At 32.2% G+C, this 25,254-nt stretch overlaps 1 protein-coding gene across 8 annotated transcripts in view; it reads right to left on the bottom strand.

Annotated features, from left to right (window-relative positions):
- LOC129758376 (uncharacterized) overlaps positions 1 to 25,254 on the bottom strand; it is a 201,976-nt gene that overhangs the window by 72,137 nt on the left and 104,585 nt on the right. For 2 of the 8 annotated variants that reach the window (XM_055755880.1, XM_055755876.1), the window contains exons 2-3: positions 13,753 to 13,956; positions 3,618 to 4,705 (exon numbers count right to left, since the gene is read on the bottom strand). In XM_055755880.1, the coding sequence (XP_055611855.1) occupies positions 3,618 to 4,368 (751 nt within the window). In that variant the 5' untranslated portion in view covers positions 4,369 to 4,705; positions 13,753 to 13,956. Of the gene's footprint in view, positions 1 to 3,617; positions 4,706 to 13,655; positions 13,957 to 25,254 lie in introns of those variants that run through there. The other 6 variants (XM_055755882.1, XM_055755883.1, XM_055755878.1 and 3 more) reach the window with 5 other exon arrangements.

Here is a 25,254-nt window from a genome sequence, read left to right as displayed (position 1 = left end):
AGATTCAGAATTCAGATTCAGAATTCAGATTCAGAATTCAGATTCAGAATTCAGATTCAGAATTCAGATTGAGAATTCAGATTCAGAATTCAGATTCAGAATTCAGATTCAGAATTCAGATTCAGAATTCAGATTCAGAATTCAGATTCAGAATTCAGATTCAGAATTCAGATTCAGAATTCAGATTCAGAATTCAGATTCAGAATTCAGATTCAGAATTCAGATTCAGAATTCAGATTCAGAATTCAGATTCAGAATTCAGATTCAGAATTCAGATTCAGAATTCAGATTCAGAATTCAGATTCAGAATTCAGATTCAGAATTCAGATTCAGAATTCAGATTCAGAATTCAGATTCAGAATTCAGATTCAGAATTCAGATTCAGAATTCAGATTCAGAATTCAGATTCAGAATTCAGATTCAGAATTCAGATTCAGAATTCAGATTCAGAATTCAGATTCAGAATTCAGATTCAGAATTCAGATTCAGAATTCAGATTCAGAATTCAGATTCAGAATTCAGATTCAGAATTCAGATTCAGAATTCAGATTCAGAATTCAGATTCAGAATTCAGATTCAGAATTCAGATTCAGAATTCAGATTCAGAATTCAGATTCAGAATTCAGATTCAGAATTCAGATTCAGAATTCAGATTCAGAATTCAGATTCAGAATTCAGATTCAGAATTCAGATTCAGAATTCAGATTCAGAATTCAGATTCAGAATTCAGATTCAGAATTCAGATTCAGAATTCAGATTCAGAATTCAGATTCAGAATTCAGATTCAGAATTCAGATTCAGAATTCAGATTCAGAATTCAGATTCAGAATTCAGATTCAGAATTCAGATTCAGAATTCAGATTCAGAATTCAGATTCAGAATTCAGATTCAGAATTCAGATTCAGAATTCAGATTCAGAATTCAGATTCAGAATTCAGATTCAGAATTCAGATTCAGGATTCAGATTCAGAATTCAGATTCAGAATTCAGATTCAGAATTCAGATTCAGAATTCAGATTCAGAATTCAGATTCAGAATTCAGATTCAGAATTCAGATTCAGAATTCAGATTCAGAATTCAGATTCAGAATTCATATTCAGAATTCAGATTCAGATTCAGAATTCAGATTCAGAATTCAGATTCAGAATTCAGATTCAGAATTCAAATTCAGAATTCAAATTCAGAATTCAGATTCAGAATTCAGATTCAGAATTCAGATTCAGAATTCAGATTCAGAATTCAGATTCAGAATTCAGATTCAGAATTCAGATTCAGAATACAGATTTAGAATTCAAATTCAGAGTTCAAATTCAGAATTCAGATTGAGAATTCAGATTTAGAATTCTGATTAAGAATTCGGATTAAAGATCAACCTGGAATTTGAAATTGGAACTTATATTCAAATATTAGACTAAGTGTTGTAACTCAAAATTCAAACTTTAGAATCAGAATAAGATTTCAGATTTAGTTTCCAGAATGAGATTAATCATTTAATAGTCATATTACTTTCCCCTCCTTTTGTGGGAATTTTTCCTCTATGCATGGTTGAGCTCTAAAAAAGGTATCATGCTAGGGCACGCGTCACGGCTATCCATCAATATTGTAGTTGGTTTTACTTATTCAGTAAAAAAAAGCATAAAAAAACAGTAAGATTCGAACCGTGACCAGCAACGTGAAAGTTCTGGTTGCTACCACGGCACCATTTCAGCGTGTTATACATCTTGGAAATTCTACTGTTTAAATACCATTCTTGCCATACATAAAATGAGCTCCTGATATACCAGTTCGCTTTTCCCCAAAAAAACGTACCAGGCATCATTTTTTTATATTGAGATTGGAATTTTTCGTGTTTGAATATCTGAAATCATACTTATATGATTCAGAGGGAAGGAATCTATCATGTATATTCTATATTATTTTATATATTTCCAAATATAATTTAAACTCTGTTAGAAAGGCTCCAATCCACTTTTAAGTGTATTAAATCGGGTTTTTATATTGAGATTGGAATTTTTCGTGTTTGAATATCTGAAATCATACTTATATGATTCAGAGGGAAGGAATCTATCATGTATATTCTATATTATTTTATATATTTCCAAATATAATTTAAACTCTGTTAGAAAGGCTCCAATCCACTGTTAAGTGTATTAAATCGGGTTTTTTCTGAAATAATTGAAAAGTGTAGGGGAATTGAGGATAAAACAGCCATAGCTCCATTTTCCGAAGCGCCCAATGACTCAAACAGCCTCCAATTGATTCCTTGGAAAACATCACACAAGATACGTCTCATTTGGTTCAAAAATTTTCGGGTCCGAACATGCATATTTCTGAAAGAATTGAAAATATATAGGGGAATTGTGGGTAAAAACAGCCATAACTTTATTTTCTAAAGCTTGCTGGGGCTCAAACAGCCTCTATTCGCACAAGATAGGTCTGTTTTTGTTCGAAATTTTTAAGTCTGAATTAGTTTTTTCTTCTGGATTATTTACAAAATATAGGTGTATTAGGGGTTCGTACGTACATCGATTTTCCGGACATTTCCACTATAGGAAAGAATTTTTGTGTAGGAGGGAAGATATTGAATTTCTGCGCGGTTTATACGCTTTTTTCCCCATTGTGCGTTGGCAAGAAGATTATGAAAATTGTATATTTATTAATCGGTTTTGATTGGAAATTGCGCTATACCGATTAAGCACCCTTTTAATTAATTTAATCTGCCCTCCGTTGTCATTTGCATGTTTTTCTTATCCAGTACTTTGAATTCTTAGGTAACACAAATCTACAAAAAGAATTGTGATGACGAATAACTTCGAAATAATATTGACTAGATTTGTGGAAGCTGAATCAAAATATGCAAAATTATAAATATGGGTTTTCTCGTTTTAAACAAAAAAAGGAGACAAGGACAGAAAACAAAACTCCAATGAATATAAATTAACATTTTTTTCGATAATTTAAGCTTCTGAGTAAAATGTCACATACGATGTATTTTTGTTTTTTTTTCTGGGTTCAGCCAAACAGAATTTCATAATGTTATTAAACTCAGTTAGAGGAGTAATAATTTTTGTACAAGATGCAGAAAAAATTTTTCAAGAATTGAAAGGAACAAGTTTGTAATACTAATGAAATGTCTTCATAAAAAAGGGTACATTTAGTAAAAATTCACGAAAAGTAGAGTTCACCCAATCTTTGGTCGAAAAAGAGTACGTGTACTACTAAAAGAGTACGTATGATATCCCTACACTAGTTACACTGTACCTAACGCATTCTGTTCCAACGCGGTCAATTGAAGTAGGTACAGTAGAGTTTCAACTGATTCATCGATTGTATCAAAATCTTAACGATGTTTTCTGTATTTTTTTTTATATTTTATTCTCTCCGTTTTTACATTTTCTATTGAATTCAAATGAACAACAGTTACTCAATAAATATTTGAAAGGCGCCATTTGATTCAAAGGAATGCAATTCTGGCGATTCTAAAATTGGTTCCGGCTGTCGGCTTCGAAAACCCTAGTTCGCATTTGTTGTGATGTGGCGTGTAGAAGTGCTATATTCCGGGGAAAAATGAAATCTGTTTGTTGGCATCGATGGAATGGGGGAAAAACTTCACTTACCGTAGCTCGGCACGTACAAATTTAAATATAAACAGTCTTCGCTCTCAACCTTTAGATATGGAAACAGTCTTTTCAGCTGATCGTATCTGCCTTTCGAGTAGTTGTTATTTACATTGTTCAAGGTGGGCAGATTCTGTGGACAAACGGGTGACATTTTGATTGCCATCTTGAGCCCGGTCCAGGGAATGGGAGCTCCCGGTGGCATGAAACGTCTTGACCCGACCGGTGCCTCGGCGTACGGAATGCCCAGAAATTGGTCGACATTTTTGAGGCCTGATTGCGGTCTCATCACCCGGACGATGCCCTTGAGTCGACCCTGCTTCACCGCGACCTCGCGCGTGTACGGTGTTCCGTCGCGTGGATCGAAGCTTGGCGAACTGCTGCTCCCGGAACGCTGGGCATGTTGTTTGCGATAATTGACGGCGTTGCCGTAATGATGTTGTGGGTGTTGCTGCTGCTGTTGTTGTTGTTGTTGTTGCTGCTGAATTTGTTGCAGCATCCGCTGTTGCTGGTGAAATTCACTGAACGGTCCGTCATTTGGGAGGGGAGGATAAATTTCACTTCCATCGTCCGCCAGCAAGGCAGCGACATGAGACTTTTTCAAATTTCGCTCGTTTCCGATTCCAACTGACAACAAATCCCCATAGTCATCGGACAGATGCTCTTCACTGCTTTCGGTTCGCGTTTCCACTTGCTGATATGCCAAACTGAAGCACAACACCAGGTTAATTAACACAACAAATAATTTCATTTTGCAACACTACCGGAGACAACTTTTCTACCCAAAAACAGCACGGTTGATGATGTCGAAAACAAGCATTTCGACGCAGTAAATTATTTAGTATTTTCATGTAACACTGCTCGCCAACACAAGAATACATTGCATACTAACTAAATCCTATCAAAGGTTAGGACCCAGGCCACATCACCAGTATTCAAAGCAGAAACTCTAAAATTCCGCACCTCTTCTTGCACTTTCCCAACGGATGCTTTTCACGCCATTCCCTTTTTTCTTCGACTGCTTTCCACGTGGCTCAAGTCGTGTTGATGGCGACGACAAAGGCGAGTTTTCATTCCGCTGCACTAAACTGGGAAAAAATTAAAAGCATTTATATTATTCGGTTTCACCCTCAGCATCTTTCACTTCTTCTCTGCTCATCAACATAAACATCATCATTATCATCATCATCATCGTCATCGTCAGCAGAACACCAGAACGGATTCTACTCAGCATGATTTAGTCAAAGTGATGCCTGTAATGTTTCATCGTTTCATCTCCATCCCAAAGGACAAGCGTCACCTATCATCGTTTCGTTCGTCATACATTTAACTACATTTAATTAATGTTAGTGTCACGCCAGAGTTTAAACCGCCAGAGAGCGCATCTCTAAATAAATAAATTGTAATCAAATGAAAGGTTGACATACTCGCTGAAGAATCACACGTATGCTTCCTTTGTGTTTTATTGAAATTTTGACCTATTCCAAAATCGGTTCAATTGAAAAAGGAAGGTTTAGCTGAATCAGTACGGTGGAAATTTAATCATTTAGCCACCAGCTTTTAGCAAATCAGAATTCATTGAAACAATCCTTATGAAATCTGGATGTGTGTTAGGCATCTCTTTGCTCAATTTTGATATGCGATCCTTTGATGACATTTGACATTTTTACTTAAACAAGCTTTGAGTTCAGAATACAAATAGATTCTATTAATTCTTCGACATAACAAGATATTGAGCCAAAGTGGTTTTTGTAAAGGATGCCAGAGTTTTTTTTCACAGGTATCCGGGCCGGACAAATCCAAGCTATATTATCTTAAAACGTGGCAAAATCCGGGCATTAGATTTCAAAATTTTCGACTAGAGATGTACCAAATATTCGGGCGGCCGAATACCGCCAAAAAATCGTTAAACCCAATGTTCGGCTCACCGAATAGTTGAGCTAGCTAGGTATTCGGCCGAATAGGCCGAATTAGCCGAATAGGCCGAATAAGCCGAATAGGCCGAATAAGCCGAATATTTATTTTTTTAAACTTATACGAGAAAAACTTGTAATTGTTTTCAACTGATGTTAGATAATTTATAAAACATCCAAAATCAATGTTGAAAAATCTTCAAAATCATCAAAATCTTATGGTTTCAGTAAAGCATTTAAGATGTTTCCGAATATTGTTCAATGTAGATAGCTTTGTACTTTGATTATCGTTTATTCCAAATTTTCTTGATATACCCAGGCTGCCCATAAACCAAATAAAGAACTCAAAAACGTTAAATCTGACCGGGATGGCTAAAATTTTTTTAACTTTATGGATTTTACCTGGGTTTTTTCAGATATTTTACTAAATCAAAAAAAATCAAATGTCTCTTCGAAAATTTTTAAATTTTGTATTTCAAAATGATATTCTAAAGTAAATTCATTCGATGGATACGATTTGAACACTACTGTTGTAATTTGCTGAAAACATTAAATTTCAAGTTATTTTATTTCTTTTGCCACTTGTATGTTTCAGAATAATGCCTAGTTTCTGTTCAGATTTTACCTTTTTTTTTACAAGTTTGTACAAGATACGTGTCGTAGAAAGTATTGTATGCTTAAGGTTAAAGATCATCGTTCTTTTTGACAACTATTTTGATGACATCTAGCAAAAATTAGACATTCATCTAATACGATATAAAAAATAGAAATTTCAAACAGCTTGGCACCTGTTATGAACCCAATCTCTCTTGTGATAATCGTCCTAGAAGCGACAAGTCATCTGATGTCCTTTAAGCAAATTGTGAAATTTTGAAAATGAAAAAGACTTTTACCTAAAAAAGGTGAGATACATCTGGTTGGGAATAATCGAGTTAAAAACATGAGGGGCATTAAGATGGCAGAAATAGAAGAATTCTATTAGAAATATAAGTAGAAATAGAAGTATTTCTATAGAAAACTCAACAGAATATTCGATCGAATAGTTATTCTTGAGGGATGAATGACATCTTGGTGTTAAAATCCTTATGATCAAATAAAAAAAAAGATCGAATATCCATCCGAATTTTTTTAAACTTGTAAAAAAAATTCGTTTTGAACACATAAACAAACAATTTTAACAACACCACTTGTTTTTTCAAGTTCGATTTGAGAATAAAAATTAGAATAAACCCTGGCAAAATCCGGGTTTCTCTATAAAAATGACAATGACATGATGAATCATGTTTTTTGACACGTACATTTCCGATACAAACATTAATTGATATTTGTGTTCATTCTTTTTGTGTACGAGGCATTTAAGCATATTACCTAAATTTTCTGCATATTGATTACTGTTTGCATACTCAAAGGCGCATATCTCGTTTACTGTTTACGAATACTCATGTTTATGAAAACAAAATTTTAAAATAATTTATTGAAAGCTGTTCTGAGTTGTAATTTCAATCAAAATTATACATTTAAACAATTTCCTAACTAAAAAAAATGATTTGTTGATTATATGCCTTTTTGTGATGTTCGTTCACATTTCATTCCCATGAATTGGATGATACAGTAAAAATCATTGAATTTTCTCAAGAGTCTGGAGATTTAGCTCATTTCGTTTAAGTATAGAAAAGGTTTTTTTTATAAAAGTCTTCCATTAAGAAAAAAACTGTCAAACTTTCAAAAGTGAAATTAAGAGATTAAAAATTTGTGGTTCAAATCAGATTCTTTCAAACTCAATCGAAATTTATTATTTAAGTTTGAAATTTGGCTCTTGAAAAAATACACCAAGGAAATATGGGATTCTCTAAAGATTTTTTCACATGAAAACTATATGTTTTATTATTAGCAAATATTTTAAGCTAACAATCGATTCCATAATTGGAACACTGTGGATGATTTTATTTAAACTCAAGTTCCATTTTATATTTGTGATTTCAGCTGAATTATGTGAAAAACTGACTTTGATTGTAAATTTGAGATATAGGAATTGAATAAAAACAATCAAATAAAAATATTCGATCTCTTACGATTAAAATTCCTCCACAAAAAAAAGTCTTTTTGTTTTTTTAAATCTTTATTGTAAAACTAATTTACGAGCGATATCAGAATCTGTATTTCGAATATAAATTCTGAATCCGAATCCAAAACCTAAATTCTGAACCTGAATTAAAAATTCGAATTTTGAATCTCTTTCCGAACTTCAATACTAATACTGAAATACACAAACAAAATGGTTTCTGAATCAGTTCAGAATTTTCAATACGAGCCAAGAAGTGAAATTTGTGTAAGAGCCCTCAATCATGAATCTATAATTACCATTCTGAAGTTTTGGGCTGCAATCTATATTAATTATTTCAACAATTATTTTTTAAATTCAACTTGTGAATTTGGATTGAAACAGGAAAATCGAATGATGAGTCAAATTTTAATTTTCCAATTCTGAAATGCCATTTTAGAGCTCTATTATGTCTATTAGAATAAAAACTCAGGATGGTTTCTAATTTGCTTTGATTTTTTTTTATTTGGAAAATTATTGTCTAGATATTGAAAATTCATATGGGTTTCGAAAATCATAAGTCATATTTGGAGCGAAACGGAAAACGAAATTCGAGCCAGAATTTCAAAACAACTTTTCAATCCGAATTTCTAATGATAATTCGAGCTGAAAATGGCGGATCCTTAACTGGATACAGAATCCCAATTATGAAAATACAATTTTGATTTTATGATATGGAACCAGAACCTCTAAAATGAGTTTAATCTCATTTGAAATGTTAAAACCGATAGATTTAAAATTATAAATTCATGGTTGAGAGTCTGAAACAAATTTCCATTCTTCGCTCGTAATGGAAACGTTGATTTGGAATATAAATTCAGGAATTTTATTGAAATTCGGGAACAGATAAAAAATTCGAATACTGAGATCGGGTGCACAATTTTCATTTAAAACGATTATGTATTCAAAATTCAGATTTAGATTCAGCTAGTAACTAAGTTTCACAATCAAGATATAATTATCAAAATGACCATTTCGTTAGGGAATTAAAATTGCAAGAAATCGCATAGTTTTTATTTTGACTGTGAGTTCAATTTTAAATTCAATTTCAAATCATTTTGAATACCTTAAATAGGGTGAATTGAGAAGATTTCCGTAATTTATCTGCGAAATGATGCTCTTTTAGCACCCGATTAGTGTGAGATGGTGTATTTTGTTTTCCTGAACAAAATTAAATAAAAAAATTGGAAAGGGTTTTCACTATCAATTATTTAACATTAATTTTCGTTCTCCCCCAAGTGCTTGTCTTTTGAGAAACTCGTGTACTAAAAAACTGCTCAACGTTGAAAGTTTGTTCATTTTGGCGTTCATTTGCAGATATTGTTTTATTATTACAATCAAAATCAAAAATATCATCTACACTTATATTCGAAGAATGGTGGTGCCAAGCTCAAGGGTCAATAAATAAAATAAAGATTTTTATTTCTGAACTTCATGTGAAAGCTTTTAGTACCTTTTTAAAAGTAAATTCTCTTCAGGTCTTCATTATTTTCCACAATATTGGGAAATTTTAAACACTTTTATGGGTATGTCCAGATTAACCCCACGATTGGTGGGCCAAAGAATGTTTTGTTAAAACGTGTCACCGTTCGAAGCAGTTTAAATTTATTTTCGTTTCATTTGTCGCCAAAATCATGTTGACAGAATTCTTCACTATATACCGAAAAAACGGGGTACGATTGACCACTTTCCTCAAAATATATCTCGATTATTTTTTCTGTTAAGGGAAATATGGCATGTTTCATATTTTCAAAACCAGCACTCCTGCACTCCTATGAACGTACAATATGGTTACCAAAATTTATTAGACTACTTCAAATTTGGTTCAAAAATCGATTTCGTCTTTGTTTAGGATTTGATGCTTTGGGGAAACATTGATTAGTCTCTATCTAGACGGTATTAACGAGTTGTTTTGATCATAAAGGATACAAAACACCTTCACAATATTTACAAATGCTAGTAATCGATGAACTAAGGCAGTTCGTGTGAAGGCCGAAAAACAATTAAAATCGAAAGATGGACCTGGATGTTGCATAAATTAAGGGACTAAGTTTTTTAACATTACTTAAAAAATTTAACTACAATAAATTTTTTTTGCCTTCATTCAATTCCCTAGGCCCTTGCACTATGATGCGGATCTTCCTACGGCCCTGGACATAGGTATTAGATTTTCCGAAAAACGGCCAAATCCTACAAAGTGATATTTGACCAAAATTTTATTTCGAGATAACACGAGATTTTAACGTTTCATGAATTTCGAAGTCATTTGGCATTAGAATAAAAATGTTGATTTCCAGGATTTTCTTTGGCCCTTCCTTACGTGATTTTTGAAATTTTTAAGTTGCTTTTAGACATTTTTTTTATACAACACCAAATTTTAATTTTTCATCTATTTTAAAGTAATTTTGCATCAAAATTAAAATTTCGATTTTTTTCGATTTTCTTTGGTCCCCCCTTTGGTCATCTTTGAGGATCACAAAAAACCAAAAATTTGAGCGCTTTAAGGCATCCCTAAATAAAATCCGATTGAGCTGAATTTTTGCACATTTCAATTTTTATTGACCAATCTACAAAATACATATGGTCGGTTTTCAAAATTCAAATTTATACTTTGCCTTAATTGCCTCCAAGGCCGTGCGAACGGGGGGGGTTTTAGGGGTTTAACCCCCCCCCCCATGAAGATTTTTTCCAAGTAAAATTTTCACCGAAGTGACGGAAAATTACTTGATGTTAACATGTATTTGAAAATGAGTGGTAACAAGCAAGTCAGGAATTTTTCTCGCCTCCGGCGGAATTTAGTCTTCAACCACCCCTGGCTTGAGACATTTCGATCTACGGTACTATTCGACGTTTACGAATTGAAGCTAACTTTGGTTCTAAATTGCAATTCAATTAATCTTTTATATAGGAACTCAAAACTTGACATACAATAACCCTACCTCGTCTTCAGAGTTGGTTTTTATTAAGAAGTGTAACTGAATAGGAACAGAGTTTGAAACGAACCATTTTTTTAATCGTTATTTTAATTACAAATGTAATGCTGATATGAAAAATTCTTCAAGAAACCAATTTCGTCTAAATTTTATCTAGTGTTTTTTGGTTTTCTAAATGCTCAACACAACACATAATTTACACAAGGCCAAAATATTTGCATTTTTCGGAGGTGCAATAAATTAAAAAGGCCATTTCAACTAATTTGGGTACTTTGAATCTGAAAATGAAATATTTCTATCAACATGTTATTAAAATGACTTTTAAATAATTAAAAAGTAGTTGAGAAATTTCGGCATTGTTTACACAAAAACTCATATCAAAAACCTATCAATCAAAAATAAAAGTTTTTAATGAATCATCAACTTTCTTCAAGAGTTCAAGTATTTTTGAGTTCTGCAAAAAAGTTATAGAAGTTTAATTTTTTTTTACTTTTTTCATTTATCAATTTTTAAGAAGTAAACTAAACTGAATTTAAGATATTTTTCAGAAAACATGTAATCTTTTTGCATGTTTCAACAATTGTGTCAAATGAAATAAAGTTTTTTTTTACACTTTCTACAGTTATGTCAAAAGTACTTGTAATGATATCTTTCCTCTTTTTTAAATTGTTAAATTTTACATTTTTTTAGATCATGCATCATTTTCATCATAATAATATCCCTTAATTGGATGTAGGTTTGTTAGTTAATCAGTTTTCTATGTTTGATTTTACATAAAACTGATACATTTTAAAACTCCTTAACACCAAAACTTCAAGTGTTCGACCAAATTGGATAAAAAATTCTAGTTCATAACGCTAAAATCTACCAAATCAATCGTTAAAAAACACCAAAATGCTGTCGCCTGGAGTCATCAATTAAATTATGTAAATTCTTATGGTGAAACGTGTTTATTGAAAAAAAAACTTCCTGAAATGTTTAAAAAAAAACTTATCTTTTTCATTTTCATATTTTTTTTAAATTTTCAAATAAATTAACGAAATTTAAAAGTATAGTTAATTTTCAATTCTTTTATAACCTTGTCGAATTTTTTGGTCGAAATATTCAAATTTTAGAAATAATTTGAACAAATTTGTTTTTTTTTAATTCTGAATTTTTGTGTACTTGACACATAAGCCCTTTAGTCTTATGTAATTTTCAATAAGAAAAACCAAAGTTTCAAGCTTCTGTTCTTTCCAGGACCCAATATTTCAATCGAAAGTGATAAAATACTCAAAGCTTGTAATTTTAAACTTTTAAACTTGTGATTGAAAATTTAAAAACTTTTCAACATATTTTTTAGATAAAATCGTCTTTTATGAATCAATCATGATTTTTGAATTAATCTTAAAAAGTTTGAAACATGATTTGAAGTAGGTAGCAACTTTAAACTTAATTTTAATGCGAAATGTTTACTAACTTTGTATTTGCTTTGTTCTTACAATATTAGTTGTAACTTGTAACTCCTTATCTTTCAATTTTTATCAATACATTTCCTTGTAAGTATAATTGTATAATTTTGTAAAAATTCAAAACACTACAGTGGAATTTTTCAATTACCTTTCAGATGAAAATAAAGAACAGAATTTTATTAAGATGAATAAAAATTTACAATTATTATCATTTTCCTAAAAACTAATCATGGTTAGTTTTTTACCTGATTGGATATTTATTTTAGAAACCAGTTTTCTATTAAGCTCTGTGTTTTGGAAACATTTATTTTAAATTAGCTTAGAAATCTTTTGAAACAAATTTATAATTCAGAATAAAGAGCATAATTTAAAAAAAAAATTTTTTTTCAATGACTTACTGAAAATTTGAAACTTTCATTCTGGTATGATTTGAAAATTTGTTTTTAGTTTGTGTGGTAATCATGAGTGAAAACGGTGTTAGAAATTTCTTTAATTTTTTTATTGTTTATTTTTGGTATTGCTATTATTTTTAGCAGAATTTGAAATTCGAAAACCCCCCCCATGGACGGGTCCTTCGCACGGGCCTGGTTGCCTCCATTAAATTTTATTTCACTTAGCTTTACAGTATCAAAAGTTGATTTGTAGCTTAAAAAAATACAAAGAAAGGTTAATTTAAACGGTTTAAAAAAATTCGTTTGCTTAAAATTAACCGTTGATTTTATTTTCTTACTCTGGCGAAAAAGATTCAATCTTTTCTCAAAAGCGATCGACTTTTGCAAACAAAATTTTTGATATCAACTTATTATTTTTTTCCATTTTGATAGCGAAAATCAATGCACGTAACATGATCACTGTTGTCTGAGATGGGGTTCATCGATTTACTTCAAAATATCAACTCAATCCAAGCATTTTATGTGGGTTGAAATCTGAAACGGCATGTCATGGGTTGATGATACATTTTGAACACAAGCTCAGAAGCGTTATTTCGCCTAACGATAAATTTTCCATCGCGACATCGATCGATTTCCTTTCATAAATGGGATTAGCCAGTTACTGCTAACGAATAAAATTTCCGTCTGCATTGTGTATGTTTGCTTTTGACGGAACAGGCAATCTCCATTTTTGTCAGTCCCAAACATATTGCCGCTTACTTATTCAGCAAAAGCTGAAAAGAACGCATCAACATCACAATGGTTGGAGTTTATCGATGCTTTCGGGGCCCTCGTTCTTTTCCTGTTTAAAATTGCAGATTCAAAAATGCCAGCTCTCTGATAACCGCTTGAGAGATTCTTCCCTCTTGAATATGTGTGAAAATAAAATAAATCCACACACGAAGTTATGTATGACGAAACGATGTAGAGACATGGCGGGTTTCAACAAAACGGCAAAACAACTTTTTGTCACAGTTTTCTCATCTTAGTAAATCACACTTGAAATCACGAACGCAACCGAAAAACACACAAAATGCCAAGTATGCGCCAATTTTCACCAATCCCGAATAAAAACACAAATTCTTCACAACAATTTGCGTGCCTCTCGTGAGGATTCATCTTGGCATACAGGCAGGCATTCTATTTATTTTTCCACGAAGGCTGTCGCCGTCTTTTCGTTGCCGAATAAAAGGTATTTCAATTCTTCACATCATTGACGCATTTATTTTTTTTCCGTTCCAGCCAGCCAGCTATTTCTTAGCGATTTTGTTTTCCAAACTGCGACTTAAGCCGATTTCCGACTCACTGACTAAATGCTGGTTCTCGCATTTTCGTCTTTCTCTCTGGCCTCTTAGGGCGGATTTTTACCGGGAAGGTAGCTCACATTCGTACGCAAAGCAGCTCATAATGATAGCTCCTCTTCACGGTTACAGCTCGCTAGCAAATATCAACAACTAGCGATGGTGGTAGGAAATGAATCGATCCCGCTGCTGCTTTTTGGCTCCTGGCTCTGAAACGAAATGCGAGAAGAAAAAAAAGTAGAACAAAATTTGAAAAAGCCGAAAATAAAACTCATTTAAAAACAACAACATCACGCCAAAATGACGACGACGACAAAGACGACGATATTAGAAACGCTTTGAACCCCTCTTTGCTCCGTGTGGGTCGAGAGGGATTAAAAGCATCATAGATTAATTTTCTGAGGCTTAAGTAGAAAAGTCAATGCCAAGAGTAACAAGAAACTTTTGCCAAAGTTCAACTTATTATTCGATTTTAGATGTTTCTGGTTACGGTTATTTTTTCAAAATTTCACTTTTCGAACTTAATTTGAAAATAATATTTAGTTGCGATTCGAAAGTTTTATCAAACTAACCAAACAATATTGGAATCTACATTGTCTGGTTCAGAAATCGCAATATCTAAATAGTTGACACTTCTAGAAGAAATGAATCACTAATCCTGGTAATATAGGTCAGTTGGTAAATAAGTTGCTTCCTGAGCCGATGTCCGTGAGTTGGAACCGAAGAGTAAACATCGAATACAGTTGTGCCGGATAAGTTTTTCAATAAGTTTCCGCCAACTGCAACGTTGAGATAAAGTCGTGAATGCCGTAACGATGGCAATAACGATTATGATTGAAATAATAAAAAAAACTAAACCGGTCCGGATGAGGGTCTGATGGATTTGAAGCCTACATTTCTTCTTCAAAAAGTGAGATACACACTAAAAATATTATAAATTTATGCAATCTTTATATCTTGAATTTATTTCTTGAATGGTATGTAAAATCATGTGCTGCGCCCCAACTCTTCTGCCAATTTCTTCAGATCCTCATAGTCTATTAGAACATTCTATCCTAACTTCATCAGCATTTGACCACTAAGCTCATTTTTTTGCCTCAAATCTGATCAGAAACTACTTTATTGTACCCGTGCTTCGTAGAATAGGGTAAGCACACTATATATTGAACACCATCTTTGGGATTCAGCGAATTTGTGGTCAATAAAAAATAACGAAAAGTTTTTTGAATGAAATTTTGATAGTGTAGCATATGCTTGTTCCACAGTTTCGAACCGGTATGATTTTTTCGCAGAAATATATTTTAAAATCATTGCTTAAGCCTTTTTATAAAAAAATTTGTTGGTTTCACTGATTCAAATATTGAACAGGCAGTGTTCCAATTATAATTATTGAACACGTAAACATTGGAATTCATTATATACATTTAGGGATATTTCCCTTGATAGAATACATTGCAGGGGCGATTTGAGTAGAGATAGCAACCAAGAAACAGTTTGTTTACATTTCCAAGCACCAACCGATATTTGTTGAATAATTGGTACATGTATTTCTTTACGAAATGAGTACTGCAAGATTGAACGTTCAATAACTAAAATATTGTCGTTTTCAGTGGTCCAATAATTGAACACTTTAAATTATAGTATTTTAAGAAAATACAGATGCTAAAGGCTGGTAAAACAATATTTCAGTCGCACGAAATTGCTTCTAATTTATTTACGAGTTCATGTATCGTTCTAACTTTTGGAGCTTAAAAACGCTGTCAGAAAATACAAAAGACGTCGAGTTGCTAAATTTTCCAAAAAAGATATGATGAAAATAAGAAAAGGGGATCAAGATTCCCCTTGTTCTCCTCTAATGTTTGGTTTTGTTCAATCTAAATTTTACATTCCCAAGTAACACAGATCAAGCCAATTGGCTTTTTTGAGTTTTAATATTGTTTTATGAAGACTTTTCGATGGCATCCCATTTTTAAAACGGTTTTATTGTAACATAGGAAATGCTTCATTTATCGTGTGTTTTAAAAGAGCCCTGAAAGTTTTGCTAAAACTTGAATAAAACACTATCTTAAGAGTGTTGTAAAAAAGTTGCAAAAGTATTGCTAAAGATTCAACAAAACACATACTTTCCTGTTTTTATTAGATCTTTGGTAAAGGTTTTAATAATGCGCTCAATGCGCTTTTAAAACTAGCGTTCAAGCAAAGTTGAAAAACTGATTTATTGGAACATTGGATGTAGGCATGATAAAACTAAGTGACAGATGATTTGACAATCGAGAAAAACGTATACACGCTTAAACTTTTTTACCTCTTTTTGAGATAGCATAACCTGTTTTGAAAGGATTATCACTCAAAATTGAGAAAAACGTGCTATCAAAATGATATAAATTAATACAGCTAAATTCATCTTAAAAATAAAACCAACTTTGTTGTATCCGCATTCAAATTTCAAAACAACCGCAAATCAGTCCACATCATTATTCGCTCAATTCTCAGGGTTCGAATAAAAGCCCACTGTGAATAAACGGTTTTTGTGATTCGATAAATAAATGTATTAGAAAATTCATTTACAAGTACGGCAATTAAACTACTTGTTTTATTTATCCATCTCTGTCTCTCAATGCGAAGTTGATCTTTATTTACGTCATCCAATCCAGAACTAACAAAATTATTTTCAGATAAACCGTCCTTGAAAATTTCTGGAAGACTGCAGAAACCGGCTTCAACTCAGCAAAGACGGAGAAATTGAGTTTCATCACAAGCGAAAATGCTCATTCTAAATCAGCCTCAACAAGTTTCAGATGATGTATTCAGAATGAAGACCACTAGCATTGGCCGATCATTGAAAATAACGATTTATTTAAAGCGTAAGGCAGTTCTGGTAATAGTAAGCAAAACATCCGAAGGACGTTTTAAAGAATCGTTTTATCGCTTCCAATTGTTTTCCCATACAACTGTTTTAACAGTTTTTAACTGTTTTACATAATCTAACTGCAAATTCAAAATTCAATCATTTCGGAATTCACGATTCAGGCAATGTTTTTACAATTTCAATAATCGTTTGCTAAACGTTTTATTACGCTTCAAAAATCATTTGGTTATAATCCTCATTTATGCGGGTTATTATTTAGCTTTGAGGCCAGGGTTTTGATGACAGAAAATGATCTATTCCAAATAGTATGAGATTATTTGATAGCAATACCTATTTGTTATTTAAAGATGATTGACCATCCTCATAATCAAAAGGAAACAAAACAAAAAGTTGCATGAATGCCTTTTGCCAAGCAACAAATCGAAATGTTTTCATTTATTGCGAAAAACTTCTCTTTCTCAAAAATGGATAAATCCATCATGAGCGTGTATTCCATTTAGAGAAACGTCAAACGAAGCTGTGATTCAAGGTCTCTTAAAACCATTTAAAAACTGTTTATTGAAATTGTTTTATTACCACATTTTTCTAACCGTCATAAAACCATCTTAACACTGTTTTACAACTGCCTTAAGATTTTCAATATTAATTTACTGAACGCCATGTTGATTGTGAAATTGAATCGAAATTACTGACGCCATGTTGCTGTAAATAATACTTTAATACTTAAAACTAGACATTTTCATCAATTTGACAATGTTGACGGTACTATTTGTTGTATAGGAGATGAATTTCATTGTAAAACAAAAATTGCATCATTTGAGCCAATTTATATTTTCCTTTAATTATAATTTTTTTATTTAAAAAATGCTTAAAATATGGTCAACCTAGATTTTCTTTGAGGCGCGCTTAAGTTTTGATGCTATTTCGTATATACTTCACCATAAATCTGAGGTTGCAGGAAGTTTCTTGCTTAGATATATTGAAAATGAGAATGAGAATATTTGTAAAATATTTTAAATGGAATCTTTACCTATCATCAAATGCTTGGGAGAGTAAGTGATAAAACGAGAAAAATCGGAACAGAAAGCTCCCACAGTAAAATTTCTATTAGATTCCACAGCTGCCACAGTAAAATTCCTATCAGATTTCACAGATCCCACAGTAAAATTCCTATCAGATTCCACGACGTAGTTTTAAAAGAGCTGTGGATAGTCTGAAGAGGGCTCTGTAAGGTTTTTTAAAGCTATGTCTATAAGGTCGAATAAAACTATTCTGTTGGATGTTTTATTATAGCGTATAGAATTAGCTTTAACAACGTTAACAAAATGGTCCCTTTTGGCCATATGTTAACTTTAAAGTAGTTGTGCTAATAGCGTAGAATGCGCTTTGGCTTATAAAGTAGCTTTAGGAAATAGTCTTAAGCGAACTGTTAAGGTTGGAATAAAACTTAAATTGTTACTTGGGATTTTTCTGATATAGGAAAATCATAAATGGGATGCATACATTCAAGGGTAAAAATTATAAGAAAAAATTATGTAAATTATAATAATTTGGATGCAGGCCCGCCCGAAGGACCCTTTCCTAAGGGGAGGGGGGCTCGAAATCTAAATTTTGCTAGAAATAATAACAATACTAAAAATACACAAAAGATCTGGAAAGCCATTAAAAAACTATTCAAATTTGTTAATTCCAAGCAAATTGAAATCTTGCTTCAACCCTCTAGAACCCTAATTATTTTTTTATCGAAAAACTCACTGAAGCATACCCAAGTAACAATTTAAGTTTTATTCCTACCTTAACAGTCCGCTTAAGACTATTTCCTAAAGCTACTTTATAAGCCAAAGCGCATTCTACGCTATTAGCACAACTACTTTAAAGCTAACATATGGCCAAAAGGGACCATTTTGTTAACGTTTTTAAAGCTAATTCTATACGCTATAATAAAACATCCAATAGAATAGTTTTATTCGACCTTATAGACATAGCCTTAAGAAACCTTTCAGAGCTCTTTTAAGACTATCCACAGCTCCTTTAAAACTACGTCAAGGAATCTGATAGGAATTTTACTGTGGGAGCTGTGGAATCTGATAGGAATTTTACTGTGGCAGCTGTGGTATCTGATAGAAATTTTACAGTGCGAGCTTTCTGTTCCGTTTTTTTGTCGTGTTATCACTTGCGCTCTCAAGCATTTGGTGATTGGTAAAGATTCCATTTTAAATATTTTAAAAATATTCTCATTTTCATTTTCAATCTTTGCATGAAACTTCCTGCAACCTCAGATTTCTGGTGAAATATATACAAAATAGCATCAAAACATAAGCGCGCCTTAAAGAAAATCAAGATTGACAACATTTTTAGCATTTTTTTAATTGAAAAAAATAATTTAAGGAAAATATAAATTTGCTCAAATGATGCAATTTTTGTTTTGCATTGAAATTTATGACCTATACAACAAATAGTACCACCAACATTGTCAAATTTGTTAAAAATGTCTAGTTTATAGTATTGAAGTATAATTTCCATCAAGATGGCGTCAGTAATTTCGATTCAATTTCACAATCAATATGGCGATCAGTAAATTAATATTGAAAATCTTAAGGCAGTTGTAAAACAGTGTTAAAATGGTTTTATGCCGGTTAGAAAAATGTTGTAATAAAACATTTCAATAAACAGTTTTAAAATGGTTTTGAGAGACCTTGAATCACAGCTTCGTTTGAAGTTTCCCTAAATGGAATACACGCTCATGATGGATTCATCCATTTTTGAGGAAGAGGAGTTTTTTGCAATAAATGAAAACATTTGCTTGGCAAAAGGCATTTATGCAACTTTTTGTTTTGTTTCTTTTTGGCTATGATATGTGGTCAATTATCTTTAAATACCAAGTAGGTATTGTTATAAAATAATCTCAGACTGTTATGGAATAGATAATTTACTGTCATCAAAAGCCTGGCCTCAAAGCTAAATAATAACCCGCATGAATGAGGATTATAACCAAACGATTTCTGAAATCGTCAAACGACAATTTATGAAACGTTAAAAACGATTAGCAAACGATTATAGAAATTATAAAATACATTGCCTGAATCGTGAATTCCGAAAAGATTGAATTTTAAATCTGTAGTTAGGTTATGTAACTTTTTAAAAACTGTTAAAACAGTTGTATGGGAAAACTTTTCTGCAAACACTATGCTAAAGGTTTAGGAAACGCTATTAATTATCATATGGAGCATATTAAACTATAATGAATATTGTTGCAATTGGAAGTGATAAAACGATTCTATAAAATGTGCCTCGGTCGGATATTTCGCTTACGATAACCAGAACTGCGTTACGCTTTAAATAAATCGTAATTTTCAATGATCGACCAATACTTGTGGTCTTCATTCTGAATATATCATCTGAAACATGTTGAGGCTGATGAAAGCTTAGAATGAACATTTTCGCTAGCGATGAAGCTCAATTTCTGCGTCTTTGCTGAGTAGGTGCAGTATTCTAAAAATTTTCAAGGGCGGTTTATCCGAAAAGAATTTTGTTAACTCTGGATTGGATGACGTAAATATAGATTAACTTCGCATTAAGAGACAGTGATGGATAAATAGAACAAGTACTTTATTCGGCGTACTTGTAAATTAATTGTCTTATACATTTATTCTTATCGAATTACAAAAAACGTTTATTCACAATGTGCTTTTATTCAATCCATAAGAATTGAGCGAATAATGATGTGGACTGATTTGCGGTTGTTTTGAAATTTGAATGCGGATGCAACAAAGTTGTTTTTATTTTTCAGATGAATTTGACTGTTTTAATTTATATCATTTTGATAGCCCGTTTTTCTCAATTTCGAGTGATAATTCTTTCAAATCAGATTATGCTATCTCAAAAAGAGGTAAAGAAGTTTAAGCGTGTATACGTTCTTCTCGATTGTCAAATTATCTGTCACTTAGTTTTATCATGCCTACATTGACTGTTCCAATAAAACAGTTTTTCAACTTGGCTTGAAGGCTAGTTTTAAAAGCGCATTGAGCGCATTTTTAAAACTGGTACCTAAGCCCTAATAAAAACAGGAAAGTATGTGTTTTATTGATGCTTAAGCAATACTTTTTCAACGTTTTTACAGCACTCTTAAGATAGTGTTTTATTCAAGTTTTAGCAAAACTTTTAGGGCTCTTTTAAAACACACGATAAATGAAGCATTTCCTATGTTACAATAGAACCGTTTTAAAAATTTGATGCCATGGAAAAGTCTTCATAAAACAATATTAAAACTCAAAAAAGCCAATTGGCTTAATCTGTGTTACTTGGGATAGTTTTATAATGATTACAAACAAATTTTACTGTGTGAAATTTTGTTTGTGAATATTGTGCATATTTTTCGGATTTTTGTCGTTGTCGTGTCCTGACCCCGCCTTCAGACGGGGTTTATGTTTCATCTCACATAGGATATTTGTTTCTCAAAAAAAATCAATCTAGAATGTTGGTTACTCTTGGACCTAACTGTAAATAAAAGTTTTGGATCTAAAAAATATGCTATAAGCTTATCTTAGCTGTAGCTTTTGACAACTGCATGTCAATCAGTTTTCATATGGATTGTTACATTAACTTATTTTGAAACATTCTTTTGAAATCAATACTAATGTTATGAAATCGCTTGGTACATTTTTGTACATGAAAATAATCACATTTTTGTAGGTGATGGAAAGAATTAGAGAAACATAGGGTTTCAAAGAACGAAAGAACATAAGCCGTAAATATCATGAATTTTTCAAAAAAGATACAACGGCTCACCGGCAGGACTTGAACCCGCAATCTCCGCTTCAGTACAACGGTGCATTAGCCAACTTCTTTACGATGAACATGATGGAATCGACCGACACGAGCGTACATGTCGAACATTCTGCGCAAAATGTAAGAAAAATTACTGCTTGTAATCATTTCTGTAACTTTTCAAATATTTACTAAAAAAATCATGATCGTTTCAAAAAAGATGATTTAAAGTAATAGAAATAAGTAAAACGTTTTAAAACTTTCAAGTGCAGATTATATAGTTTAAAATTTCTAACTCTGAATATTTCTTTTCCACCAATTGCAATATTGGACGAAAAAAGGTGAAAACTGTGATTTCTTATCGAAATTTAAAGAAGATTGTGTTTTCAGCAATCAAAAATTCAGAATTAAAAAACACAGTCAAACTTATTAAAAATGTTTAAAAATATTTAAATAGCTTGACTTTGACATGCAGTCTATTCATTTGAAAATTCGGAAGATTTAGTTTAAGAAATTAATTAAGAGAATTTTAATGTTAACTCAAAAAAAATAGCATTTTGGTGCCTATATTAATTTGTTAAATGTAAGCGTTTTGAACTCGAATCTGTACACGAATGTTTTCTGTCGCGTCTAGTTTTAATAATATAGAGTTTGTAAATTTTAAAATGAATCTGAGTTAAATCAATCATTGATGAACTAACAAATCTACATAAAAGAAAAATATTGGTTCTCAATTTGTTTATTACACTTCATTTAATGAAGGAAAAATATTTAGATCGTGGCGATGACGAATGATCTAAAAAAGTTTAATTCTTCAGTTTTTTTTAATTGGAAAGGCATCAGATTTAAAAGTGGGATTGATTTAACTAAATCTTTTTGTTGAAACCTTCAAAATTATTTAAATTTAACTTCCAAAAATATCGGAAATTCTATTTTAGTTGAAACTCCTGAAAAATTATTGAAATGCCCTAATTTATCCGAATGAGGGAAAATAAACAAATAGAAAACTTTTCAACATTTTTCGCAGAAATTATTATTACTTGCGTTCTTAGAAAAAATTGATAATTAAATAAAAACCTTAAAAATGGATTTTTTTAGTTATGTTTTAAAGGTTTGTCAAAACAGTTCCAATTTTTCTCAAATGATTTAATAAATCAATAAACAATAATAGAAAAAAAATTAATTGCATATTTAATGAGAAAAATAGCTCTAATGTTCTTTGCAACTCGGACAATCGTGAGTTTTTTGGCCTTGTGCAATTTATCAAAACCCTTTGGAATGTGGAGTTGAGCGAATAATAAACACAAAATAAAATTGAGGCATAAATTTATTTCTTAAAGCACATTTATAATTTGCAAAAAAATAATAATGACGTTGTTTAAAACTCAAGGTATTATTAATAAAATCGAGGTTTTTATTTTTTTACTTATTCTATTTACTATCGTTACATGACTTATTCCGTTTACACGCCTGTCACATGGCTTCAATTCATTGACATGTAAAAAAAATCGATGAATGAATTTTGAAGTCGAATTTTAATTGTTGGCTTCAAATTCTGAACTTTGTTGGTTACACTTCTTAATAAAAACCTCTTCAAAGTACAACCAATTTCTTGTGGCAGAGATTTTCAAGCATACTAAACTATCAAAGTTTGCCAAAAAATATCTCGTTTGACAAGCTAGCTGTACCAGTGGCTTGAAAAGCGACATTTTTGTTTCAACCCGGACCGCCAACCAGGAAATTTACGTGAGTGTCTTTAAAAGCGTTTGCTGCCTTTCCTGACGAAACATGACTTGTCTGTCCTGTTCTCGCCGGATTTAGTATCCTGCCATTATGGAAAAAGGCGATGGAGTGCCGCTAACAACATTCAGGTTATACCCATGGATAAAAACCCTCCAGCAAACCAGAACTTTTCTCAATCGAAAAATATTGGACGATAGTTAAGCAAAACCTTAAGAAGACCCAAAAACTGTAAGCAGCGAGAGGCAGTTCAAAGTAATCTGGCGTTCTGCCTCAAAGAAAGTGGATGAGGTGACTGTTTAAAATTTGATGGCAGGCGTCAAACGAAAGTCTAGGTCGACCGGAATCTTAACTGAGTATTTTGTCCGTCTTCTATACAGATTGAATTTCAAAAAGAAAGATACTTTGATATTTTTATAAACAAATAATCAATTTACATGCAATTTTTTTACCACTTTTTGATCCGAACACCCATTAGGCAGGTCCTGCCGTAATCTGACAATCTGACGTATGCGCCAGCGAGTAAAATTTTCAGTACGGAGCTTTTTGCAAAAACGTTTTTTTATTGAGCCTCCGAACAAATTTCAATAATCAAATCTGTACACTATGAGTTTAAACGATGACAAAACATGGCCAAATACATAATTTGTGGAAAAAGGTTTATTAACGGAAGTTATGTTACTAACGTCATTTTGTTGTGGAAACAGCTATTATTTTTCACTGTTTCTAAGACCAAATGACGTACATCCATCGTAGCATGCGACAAACCATTTCCAGGTATTTTCTTTCACAATCAGTCAAATATTCGCGACTCGCGGAGCTGTCCTGAGGATAATCCGGTAATAGAACAGGTTCCTGGACTAACGAAGCGTATTCTTCAATAGGTTATCCAACTTCCGCGAATGGAACGTCGGTGGATTGTCGATTGCTTCTTCAAGTCGAGTTTTGTATTGGCTTGACAATTGCTCTAGCCAAAACAAAAACTGGAATTTGATGATTTATATAATATTGTTAGTAAACTCACCGCTCATCAAAACTGATAAGGTCACCTTCAAATATTAGGAAACAGGACAGACCTTTATGTCGGCTGATGCATTCCATGCGGCGGTCGAGCGAAGCATGAAGAAAGTCAGGGGAACTCTACACGTTCTAGGACTTTGTTGAGTGTGTAAAGCAGTCTAATGTTGAAATGGAACCATTTTTATCCGTAATGAGCTGCAGCGACTTCTTTTAACCCAGCATTCAGATGAAACAATCTGTTCTGAGTAAACTGAAACCTCGCCCGAAACTGTGCGACGTGAAACAGGTTCGATTTACGCGAGGATGTTTCGATTTCAGTTACAAGACACGTTTTGGAGGAGAATTCTGGAAAGTTAAACTATTTACTCAACCGCAGTTGAAGGAAGTACAAAAGCCAACATTCAGTCTTCAATCAACTCTCCTATTCAATAGTTTGGATAGATATATCGAAAAGTCAAGAAAGAAATATATTATTGAAAAACTCTGTCCTTTGATGCCGGAAGACAAACGACATTATTAGGAAGATCATGAAGTCAACGATAACATTGATGAATTCTGAATATTGATAATATCATTCCTGTCAACAATTTAGAAATAAATTAGAAATAAATCCATTATATCATTCTTCCTCTATAATTAATGTATACCTTATGAAATTGAATCAATAATCTAATAATCCAACCAGCTTGTCAATATTTTCACATATTATCTTATCATCAGGTTAGAAAAATGAAGTCCTATTGTGTATGTTTCTTGCAAAAAAAAAGTTCGTACTAAAACGCGTCATTCATTATGCAAAAAATATGAAACACAAGGACTTAATTAAGACCCAAACCCACCTCCTTCCGCCCTTCCCAACCTCCTCGTGAATAGGCAAAGCCTTTGACACCTTTTGAAATTAATAATAATTTTACAAGTATAATGGTATAAAAGTTTTGTCCCTCATTTCTATTTGCCCTGAAGCTACCACTAGTAATTTACTAGTAATTTTAATTCGTAGAATTACAGAATTAGACAAAGACAGTCTTTTATTATGGTCCTCACACTCACTGTTACTTTGAGACGTAATCAAAGCGTTGCAAACATATTTTTTATTAAACTTACGTCACTT

The sequence above is a fragment of the Uranotaenia lowii genome, chromosome 3 (assembly GCF_029784155.1).
Source record: "Uranotaenia lowii strain MFRU-FL chromosome 3, ASM2978415v1, whole genome shotgun sequence".
Lineage (NCBI taxonomy): Eukaryota > Metazoa > Arthropoda > Insecta > Diptera > Culicidae > Uranotaenia > Uranotaenia lowii.
Note: the sequence above shows the minus strand (reverse complement) of the source record. Positions and strands in the feature narration are given on the sequence as shown.